The sequence below is a fragment of the Elaeis guineensis genome, chromosome 7 (genome assembly GCF_000442705.2).
Source record: "Elaeis guineensis isolate ETL-2024a chromosome 7, EG11, whole genome shotgun sequence".
NCBI lineage: Eukaryota > Viridiplantae > Streptophyta > Magnoliopsida > Arecales > Arecaceae > Elaeis > Elaeis guineensis.
The window spans coordinates 90263759-90275361 of NC_025999.2; the positions used below are offsets into that span (position 1 = coordinate 90263759).

The 11603-nt window shown below is 39.2% G+C and overlaps 1 protein-coding gene across 1 annotated transcript; it reads right to left on the minus strand.

Annotated features, from left to right (window-relative positions):
* Positions 1-8208: 8208 nt before the first annotated feature.
* LOC105048436 (uncharacterized) lies at positions 8209-10516 on the minus strand. Its single transcript, XM_010927738.3, has 4 exons — positions 10362-10516; positions 9658-9860; positions 9487-9550; positions 8209-9004 (listed from the first exon to the last, which is right to left on the minus strand). Exons 2-4 carry the CDS (start codon positions 9825-9827, stop codon positions 8735-8737), a joined length of 504 nt encoding a protein of 167 aa, XP_010926040.1. The 5' UTR covers positions 9828-9860; positions 10362-10516; the 3' UTR covers positions 8209-8734.
* Positions 10517-11603: the final 1087 nt, after the last annotated feature.

Below are 11603 nucleotides of genomic sequence, written 5' to 3' on the forward strand. Positions count from 1 at the left end.
GGAACCATCTCCTCCACCCAATCGTGAGGTATTGTCCGCTTTGAGCCAGCGCGTGTCCGCTACAGGGAATCACGACGCTGTCCCTCACGGTTTTGTCCCGCAAAAGGTACCTCACATGGGAAAGGGGAAACTCGTACTAATAAGCAGTAGGCTCTCTTGATTGTATCCGGTATGGAACTTTCGGACTCGATGCCCCCGATGCCCATCCCATAATAATACTTTTATACCAACCATATAAATAAAGAGCGAATTGAGAAAACGCTTTGAGGTGATGGTAGGTGCATATGATTGTACGAAAAAATTTCTTTGAGCCCGCAATCTGTCGGCATGGCAACCCAATGTTTAACTACCTCCCATGCATCGCAGTGATTGCAATAATTTATACTAATTAATCTTGTGAGCGGTTGGGTGATCTAAGTTGTGCCAGCGTCTCCAAGTGTTTCCCAAGAAAAATTCCAGGCTACATTCAGAAGCTGCTCCTTGAAAAGGTTAAGCTAAAATTAAACTGTTTCTTTCCCACTACAAACAAAGGAGTAGCAGCTGGTCCTGTTTGATGGAGCTCAACGCAATAAGTTGGTGATGAGGATCCTTGGAATTAAGGGCCCAAGGATCTAGGTAAGTTTCACGGAAGGCACGTAATCAAGTAACCTTTGTCTACATTTTTATATTCACCACTCACAGGTTGGATGTTGGGCAAATGAGGAAAGTATGCTAAGAAATTTTTTCCTATGACAATAATCGATCGCTTCCTATCATAGAGACTCTATACACAGTTAGACTTGCATGATAATTAGAAAGGTGAGGGGAAAAATTTTAAAAAAAAAATTATTAGATAGACTAATTAGTCTGCCGTGCTAGCCATGGACTAGCCAAATAAGATCTTGACACATCAGCCAGCAGAAGCCTACCATATCTCCTCTTCTATTTTGAAAGAAAATTCCTGATAAATATGACATACCTTTTTCTTGATTTTTTTTTTTTTGAAATTTCCTATTACATGTTGTACAGACATATTAAATATCAATTGACTATGAGAATTTTATACTAAACAAAAATATCTATTTGTTTATCCTATACGATAATCTCTATTTAATAATGCAAACCCAAGGCAATACCACCTATGACTGATTTGTAAATAGAAAGCAAAAAAGATTTTTTATTTTTGAGAATGAGAATAATCGTTATATTTTGTCATCTCATGATTGAAAAAATTGATTTAGGTTACAAAATTTAAAATTTAAATTTAAATTTAAATTATAATAAAAATAATAATCATGTTCGTGTATCTCGTTATTACATGAATCACATCTACTATCAACGACTAATGTTTGAAATTCAAATTAAAATTTGAAATAAACAGAAAATACTAATTATATTGGTATATTTTGTGATTCAGTGATTGTATAATTCAATAGCTATTATTTTGCTATCATAAATAATATAAATTTTAATCTATGAGTGCTTTAGCAGAAATTGGGAATGATTATTCAATTTGCATAAATAAACGCATTCAATATTGTAGAGTAATGGCCACAATATGGTAGAATAATATAGCCATTCAGTGGAAAAAGCTACCACTTTTCCTCAAGTAGCCAACATCAGCCAAAGGTTACCATGTTCCTAATGACCATCCACCTCACCAATAAATAAAATCAGAACTACCCATCTAATACTTCTTGTATCAATCCTATGAGAACACATGACATGCTAATGCATGGTAAATGTTTAGGTTCCCAGCAATAGGTATGGCAAATCCACCGGATAAAATAACACTGGATGGAGACAATTGGTGCAGACTGGACCACATACATCATGTGGTTTCCCTTTCAATCCATCCTTCCCATTTGGCACCCCCAGTCAAAAGAAAATCATCCACCGATCCAGCGAGAGAGAGGAAATTATAAAGAGCGATTCTTTGTGCACCGCGCGCGGTGATTGGTCACCGCGAGGGTGGGGGGTAGTTGGGGGGGGGTGGTGGGGGGGTCAAAAAATTTTCCGCGCCAATCACCGCGCGCGGTGCAGCTCGTTCTTCATCGCGCGCGGTGCAATAAGAATTTCGCAATTATAAAAGAAAACTTCTTGTGGGGGACAGGAGATGGGCCGAAGGACAATACCAATGCGAGCCGCGTGGGTTTCGAGCCTGAAGCTTCTTTGACCTTTTTCTTTTTCTGCACCAAAGGCTTAAAGCTACAGGGATAAGTCGAACCGAATAAAAAGGCACGCCATTTCTTAGTTTTGGCGAGTTCCGTCCCAATCCGACACTGTTCAGCAAGTTGCCTTGGTTCTCGACAAAACAGCCTGAGACAGCTTAAACTCTTTTTCCCCCCCCAAAAAAAAAAAAAAAACAGTTTAAGCTCCACTCGGAGAGACTGAATCCTTTTAAATCGTGTTTTGCTTCTTGTCTGAATAATTCTGTTAATGAATGAGACCTCAGCCTGCTAACTAATTATGCAGGGGCATCCCTCCATGGCCAGTTTCTTGGAGAGCCTATGGCCGCTTAAGCTATGAAAGTTTGAGTCAATAACAAATATATGGTACTCTTAGATATTTTGGGCTGCACGCACACTACACTAATGTATTCAACAAGTCTATAGCCTAGTCAACAAACTCAAATAATTTTGAGAAAAAACAAAAAACATGTTCTGCACCACAAAGTATACTTTGGGTAACTCCTGTAGTATTACCATTTAACATGTTTGGTATCCAATGCAGTCCTTGCGGTCTATCCTCATGAAGTAGCAGCTATCCATGGCAAAGCAACATCATAGAGAATCCGAGCTCCTACTTGAAAACTAAACTAGTTACTCGAGCCAAGCTTGACATAATTTGCTCAAACTCAGCTTAACTTTGCCTTAAGCAGGACTTTAGTCAAGTGAGTTTCCAACATTTCTAAACAACAAAAATGTTTTGGCTTAAGGTATCTATGACTACGAACCAAGCCTCGAAATATGTTCGACCTTGGTTTGTTTCTAACTAAGCCGAGCTCAAGTAAGTTTGAGCCGCTCAGGTTATGTGTACCCCTTTTTAATGTCTGGATGTGGTGTACTGTGTACATACTGGTTGGATGATACATGCAGCTGATTAGAAAAAGGTTAAGGGAATGATTATGAATTTATATCATTACAAAAAGATAATCATGTTTCCTGCTCCTTCCTTTCGTTGTGGGAACAATGATGGTGAGAGAGTTTTTGTCGTGGGCAAATGGTTATCATGATTAGATATTAGAATAAGCACAGGTTCTTGGTTCCCGTTCTAATTGATAAATCTGCAAATATTTGAAATAATGGTCTCTCTTCCTTCTAAGAAAAAGAAGAGGTAAGCCAAACCATAGAGCTAAATTCAGACCACTATTGGAGGATTCTTTCTCCAAATGCTGCTACTGCTGTCTGGATTCCATGCAGAGATGCCGAGAAATCAGGCTTTTAAAAAGTTTGGTGCCAAAAAAGAATGGCATGGCGCAGGCAATGACAAACTCGACAGCACTGGTAGAGGCCACCAACCCAACAGCCGGACTAGCCCGCCACCTGCCTTGAGGCGTAGCAGTTTTTCTCACTTTTGGTCTAGGTCAGGCATGGTAAGCACGGATGCGAGCAAAAGATAAGGTAAAGAGTAGACAAGATGCAGACATGATGACACCAAGTGGGCATGGATGTGGACCGAACAGGCACTATTTGCAGCACAAACGGTGCAGGCTTCAGCTACTGTGCATAGCATTGTCAGGCCGTATAGCTTCTTGTGCAACCTTGCGTCCATTGGATATAATTACACACACACACATAGAGAGAGACACAGAGAAAGAGAGAGAGAGAGAGAGAGGCCGGGGGGGGGGGGGGGGGGGGGAGAGAGAGAGAGAGAGAGAGAGAGCAATTGGACTGGACTTTGGGACATTAAACTTCAAGGCCAACTGTAACTAGGATCCAAGCAATAACCGTGGGCTCCGCAAGCTAGACCAACTTTCTAATAGTATTAACCTCCAAAAAAAAAAAAAAAGGAAAAAGAAAAAAGCTTTCTAATAGTATTCTTAAGGCTCTTCCAAATCATGACATCATGGAAACCCGGGTTACAACTTGGTGGGGTGGCCGGTCAAGCAGGAGGCATGGACGAAAAGCTGTTGTTCTTTAAGAGCACGGATAAAACATATGGAGATATTTCCAAACAATGGGACTGCAGGCATCTTCTCGGTGGAGTCACTGGAGGAAGGAGTGCTGGCTAGGAATTTTCAATGAAGTCCCAGTTAGCAAGAATTTGAATATTCAAAATTATTCAAACCATTCATCCAAGCAGTCAGTATACATACCTTTGGGTTCGAGGCTTGTCTTCTCCTAGCACCAAATATCATGAGACCTCTATTTTTGTTTTTCTTTAACCAACGAGAAGCCAACAAAATATCATGAGACCATTTTTTTTGCCAATAAGAAGCCAACAAAATTGATCACGCGGCTTTGCAAAGAAATTGTTCTATTGGTTAACTCAAATGGGCATATATTGTATCCATATGGATTATAAATCCAGATCAAGTTTGATATTAGTTGTAATGACTTTGAATATCTTATTCAAGGAAGCTAGCTCGAAGATATTGTATAGAATTCTTAGTACTATATAAATATATAAAAACTATTTAGTGAATAATCAATATAGGACTAAACATGCATTTGTATGGGTCCTCACACTGTGAGTGATACCACATGCGAAGCAACCAAAAAAATTCATTTTTAAGATAAAGGAACAGAATCAATCCATACTATAATTAACCAAAATCTTTGCTTGCCAACCAAAAAGTATGATGATTGAGGCAAGCCCTAGTTCACAAGAAAAGAATACTTGAAAAAGTATTTTAAGAGAGATGAACGCGAGAAAGTGAAACAAAACATATGGAGAGAGGAATTAATTGCAATTATCTCCACAAAACTGCATTAATATGCTAATAGCTTTGCGAAGTAAAGTATTGATAATATTTTCGACCATAGGGCAGTGGAGAAGATGAGAAACTTGTGTTGAAATGGTATAACTTCGGACAGAGACAGGAGACCCGGCGGGTGGGTGGGAGGAGGGGAGAGCCGGGGGGAAAAGGAAGACTCACCGTAAGTATGCAACTACTCATAATTGATGCACCAAGACATTTATTTTTCAAAAAAATAATATTTAGTGCTTCAAATAAAAAATATTATTCAGAGAATAGTAATAGCATCCTCCTATTATATGTAGAGTTACTAATGTCAGTGTATGAAAGATTACATCATGAAAGAGATGGAAGAGAATAATATGAAACCTTTTGACTAGTGGAGATGACATTGAGAATTTTCCATGCCACGACTTGTTCTCTGTCTCTCTCTCTCTTGTTTTTGTATTGACCATCTCTTTGCTACCCAACTGCCTATTCGCGCGCGTTGTTTCTACCGTGGCTATTGGACAAGTGATTGAGAGTTTAGGATTGACTAATTCAGAATTCCCCTTTATGCTTTCCTTAATAATCACAATACTGTTTCAGACAAGTTAGATGACTTGAAATAACGACAACATTCTTAATCTCTCTCTCTTGTTTTTGTATTGACCATCTCTTTGCTACCCAACTGCCTATTCGCGTTGTTTCTACCGTGGCTATTGAACAAGTGATTGAGAGTTTAGGATTGACTAATTCAGAATTCCCCTATATGCTTTCCTTAATAATCACAATACTGTTTCAGACAAGTTAGATGGCTTGAAATAACGACAACATTCTTAATATATATATATATATATATATATATATATATATATATATATATATATATATATATATATATATATATATATATATATATATCTCAGAGAGAAGGAAATGAAAAATCCAATGACACATGACAATATATTATGAGAATTCCTCAAAATTAAAAAATTACAGTGAGACATATAATAGTTAATTTGATAATTAATATTTCATCATAATAATTAATTTACAAGGCACCAACTTTGATATTCTACTAAATTGTAGAATATTTTTTACTTTCTATAACTTAAGCATGACAACTCACAAACTTTTCTACTCAAAAAAGACAAGTCACAAACTTTGTATCTGGATAAAATGTCGATTGTTATATGGATTTTTTTTTCTTTTCTTGGATACCCGGCTTGAGTCCTATAGTATTTTTCATTTTGGAACGACAAACCATATTCAATTTAATGAGACTCAAAGCGAACAGAATAAAGAGCTAACATGATGCACACTTTTCCATCAGCAGAACGTCAACTTATTAAAAAATAAAATAAACTATATTCATGGTCCCGAAACTAGGTCGGATTTTTTATATGAATCTTAATTACAAAAAACTAAAATTTAGTCCCCAAACTATCTGAACTGATTTAATGTTGCTCTCAAACATAATTTTGCCGATTTTCTCTCATCGGAAGTCCGATGTAGCAATCTCCGGTGCTTACGTGGATACCTTTTGCATGCATAGCTCAACCAATACTGATATGGCTTAAAATATTTTTAAAAAAATACTGTTAATATGGCTCAAATTCTTAATTTCAAACATCTTCTTCTCCATTTCTCCTAAAACCCACCAAATGTTATCTCCATCTTTTATCTCTCCTCCTCCTATTGCTTGCTCTCTTGTTCCAAGAACAAATCTAACGATAGCCTCAATATGGTATGTGAAGAACCACAAGACCTGACCCTCCCCTTGCGCCGCATTCGGGACTCCACCTCCATGCTGCCCTCCGGCGATGGTGACATCGTAAGGGGGAAGGAGTCAATGGCGAAGCTAGCGGCCATGTGCTGGATGCTAGCATAAATAAGTTGGAGTGCATTGTCGTAGTAGAAGAAGATGGTGCGGTTGGGATTGCGCACCATCATGTACTAGGTGAAGGTGAAGCTGATGATGCTGTTGGCAGTGGAGAAGCCTGAGAATCGAATATCGTCCACCTATATCTTAGGGTCCCAGAGTTGGAAGAAGACAAAAAAAACTGCCACCAGTGCCACAGTTACGAGGATTAGGAACATCGATTGTCGCCACTATGCTTTGCTGGTCCCAGTGGTCCCTAAGTACAGAAGCATCATCATGTCATCTTGACTCACCATCTCCTATCGACACCTGAGATCGGGCTCTATCACCATAAATTTCTCGATCATGTAGCAGATGCGGGCATCATTGCCGGCAATCCACTGATCCTCGAGGAAGAGGATGGGGAAATCACAATCGCAGGAGAGTTTGTCTATAAGGGGACAGGTGGCGGAAGCCAAGATCGGGTCAGAGTCAGAGATTTATTTGATGATTTCTTATGAAATGTTTAGGGGATTAATGGTGGTGAGAGCTTTGTTTGATGATTTCTTGTAGAGTGTTTAGGGATTAGTGGTGGTGAGGACGGCACCAAGAGACATGATGGTGTGAGAGATAACAGGGAAGTGAATGAAATTAGGAAAAAAAAAAGGTCCACTTGGGCCTTACGGATGGAGAGAATGTCTTCTGAAAAAAGATGATTATTTTTTTTAATTTTTTTTTTAATTTTTTTAATAATATTTTAAGCCACATCATCATTAGTTAAGTCATACGAGTAAAAAATATTTCATATAAATGCCAAAGATTACCACATCAGATTTTTAATAAAAAAATCATTGAAGCCATATATAAGAATAACATTAAACTGATTTAGATAATTTAAAAACTAAATTTTAATTTTTTATAATTCATAAATTATTTAAAAAATCTGATTTAATTTTAAAATCAGGAACATAACAAAACGAGCGTCTCTTTGGAAGTCGCCAAAGGGCGAGGCTTCTATTGGGACTGCTAACAATCACCGCAAACGTTCACTAAAGCAGTTCATCCGAATTGGTGCCATACGATAATCAGCGGTGGTCTCATGATAATAATTACAGATGCTCACGGAACCTTTTCAACTATTCGCCTTGACAAGTGCGACAATGTCCCCCTCACAACCGCGTTCAGTAAATAACCAAAGCTACAACCCCTCCACTTCGTGCCTGGTTTCATTAGGTGTTTACATCTAAACCATACATAGCAGCTATATCAAAAAAAAAAGAAAACACAAAAAAAAAAAAAAAAACCCAACAAAGCAGCCTTTGCAGAATACTCCACTTTCCCCATCTTCATCAAAGCTTTGCACAACTTTATAAGATTCTTATAGCACTTCTCCCCACAGGAGCGAATCACTCATTATAGACGCACCACATGCCATTAATCAACAAAATCATCAGGCCCAAGAGAATAATTGAAAGGGCAAATAAACCCATTATGGACACCAAGATCCAAACATTTATATATAAAATAAATATGTACACATGCCATAACTCAAAACTGACCGACCCATTTCCTACCATTCTTTATACAGATTCCAGGCCGAAACTTGGACATAAAATACAAAGCCATAGTGAAAGCTCAGAAAAGGACACACCCTCACAACCCATCTAGCAATGACTAAAATCCAATGCAACGATTAAAAGGTTATCTACATAAAAACTTCTGATTACAGACAATAAGGAAACAAAAAGAAAAGATTGGTTGTTGGGGCCAAACAATGTACAATGGGAGAAGAAATCGCTTTTCCAAATTCCCTTTCAAAGCTCTCTTCACTTTTGCTTTTAACTCCTCTTCTATGCTTGGTTTAGCATCTAAGTGTGGTTGCGGATTGTTGATGTTAATATTCCTCACTCTTTTCCTTTTTTTTATCTCCCACGTGCTCTTCCAAATGAAAGCGAGCACTGGGTTTTGGGTTATAAATATGTGCAACGTTTTTAGGCCACAGCAGTGATGCTGCAGCTCCGGCTATCGCGGTTGAGGCAATCAAAACCCTCGATTCTCACGGCCGCCGGCTTGAGGCCGAATTTGGCACGCACACAGCCTTTCCGTGGCGACATCGGCGAGCCGGATTGGGCCGGAAGGGCGGCTATCGGGGCCGGCGGCCGGTCCTCGCCGAAACGGGCATCTTGGACCACCGGGTTCGCCGCCCGGCTCGGCGGCGACCCGCAGAAGAACGGAGGTGACGAGGCCACCTGTTCCCCACCCTGCAAAAGACCACCAAATGGACGGAGGAGATCAGATCATGGATCCATAAAATTACGACATGCATAAAACATAATCTTTTAGCAAGCATGAATCCACATATATTTAAGAAATCAAGATCCCAGCACACATGCTTTGGTAAAATTAAACTCGATATTACATAGCTATAAATCAGCAAACATTATACAAATCACAGCTGGACCAAACAGATCCAGTAATCAAAGCCATCTGATCTTTAATCAAACGGCTAAGATCTCCAACCATGGATCTGACGGTGTGCCCAGAGTCTCATCCGTCGGATCTCGATATATATATATATATATATATATATATATATATATATATATATATATATATATATATATAGCTAAATAGGCAGATTTTTCTTTTTAGAGGACCCCTCCGACCGTCTATTTCAACAAATAATTTTAGTATATTTATTAGCTGATGCATATAAAACTAGGGAAAGGATTACAAATCTCACCTTTGCTAGAAATAAATCGAGAAGCTCCGCTCCGGCCTTCGTATCCGACAGATCCGCCTGATGACTGTTGAGAAAGAAAGAGAAGAAAGGAGATAGAATCAGAGAGATGGATACAGAAAAATTAGATCTCTTAGTTCTAAAGAGGAGGGAAAAAGGGGCGGAAGGAATTACCTGGCATGCCATCGGAGGGGGCGGACGGAGTCGGCGGAGAAGAGGGTACCGAGGCGGCGGGGCTTGGGGCAAAAGACTGGGGGCCTTCGATCGGCGACTGCGAAGGAGGAGGCCCCCCGCATCTCCTCACAGGCAGCGAAAGCGTTCTGCTGCATCGCGCAATGGTTCATCTTTGCAGGCCCCGAGATCCGCAGTTAGAACGCCTGCCGAGGAGTAAAACCTATCAATATTTGCTATTTTCTTCACACAAAACGCAAAATCAAATGAAGAAAAAACAGGGATTTTGCTGGATCTGGAGGAGTTGAGCTCAGATCGGAAGACAGAGGGCAAAACCGGAATAATCGAAAGATCTTACAAGAGGGGCATCTCGAAAAATCGAAAAGATCAAATTTTTAGCTGGTTTTCGGACAAAAACTGATTGAATTAGAGGGGCAACAAACCCTATTCCAACAAAATAACTCGAGATGTGTAGATCTCGCGGAAAAGGCTCCAGAGGGGCAGTAAAGAGGGCAGAGAACCCCTAAAAATTCAGTCTTGGCTTCACAAATCAGCATGCAGCACAAGAAGAGAAATCAAAAGACCCGGATCTATAAGAGAAGAAGCTCTATATCCATAAAAAACCACAGGCTAGAGAAAAAAAAAATAGAAGGGAAATCCGAACGGGAAGCGAGAAAAGCGTCGGAGAGAGGGAAAAGGGATCGCACCTTAGCTGCCTCTCTCTTCCAAGAGAAGGAAGACGGAGAAAACCAGACACAAGAAATGTGGAGAGGCGGCGAGGAGAAGAAGGAGAGGAGGAAAAGGGTTCGGAAGAGGTATATAATAGAGGGAGGAAAGATAGAATGAACTAAAATAATTTAAAAGCGGGCGCAGGCAGCGCCCGGTAAAAATACCAATTTTCTTTTGATAAATACTATAATATATAAAAATAAATAATTATTAGTAATTTGGCAGTTTATTACGTTACATCTGTTTATGGATGGGAGAATCTCTCACGGAGAGCGCACTGAAAAATCTTAAAGATATATATAAAAAAAAATAATATTTAGAAAGAAATCTAATAATTAAGACTGGTAACAGATACCGTGGGCTTGCGAAGCGTGGTTTGGTTGTTTATGTCCGTCCTCGACCAGTTCAAAGACTGGAAAAGAAAATAAAGGGCACGTGCCTTGCCGCCCTGTCTTAGCTTTTTATCTAGACACGTTGTATCTTGTGAAGGCCAGCTATTGGGCGCGTTTGATGACCACCGACCCACCCTTAGTATGGAGCCCTAGATTTTTTTTACTTGGGTATAATTTTTAATGGGATTAGATCCACGGGTAAGGTGATGAACCAGGTCAACCATAAACACACATGAAAGCACGTACATTGTACCTTTTTCCAATTTATCTGTTTTTGTATGTGTTGTTTGATGATTGGATCGATCCACAAACTGAGCAGTAGATTTGACCGACAATGTTTACGCTTGCATGGAGGGTGGAGATGGATGCTGCTACCTGCCTAGCTCCCCTCGTTTTTAAAAAAGAAAAAAAAATTGCTGCTAAATTATATAATTTCTTTTATAAGCATGGTATGTTGTGATTTTGATCAATTGCCATTAGACTGCACTAACTTTTTTCAGGAGCCAAAAAAAAGTTTTGGTGTTATTGATCATGGATCGTCTCCCGTGTGAACTACAAAATGGCAGAAGTTTTTAAGTCTCTGTAAGATATGGAGATAGATGCCCCTCAAAAAAAAAAAAAAAAAGAAGCAAAAAAATATTATGATATGATGCTAAATTATATAAAAGGTTTATGTTGTATAATCATGGCGTGTTGTGATTTTTTACTACCGTACAACCTTTTCCGGGCAGAAAAGGTTTTTGGGGTTATTGTTTCAAATTGGGTCCCCTCCATTTTGGGCTAGAAAATGCCAGGTTTAGCTACAAAACACTGTAGGTGACTAAGCAT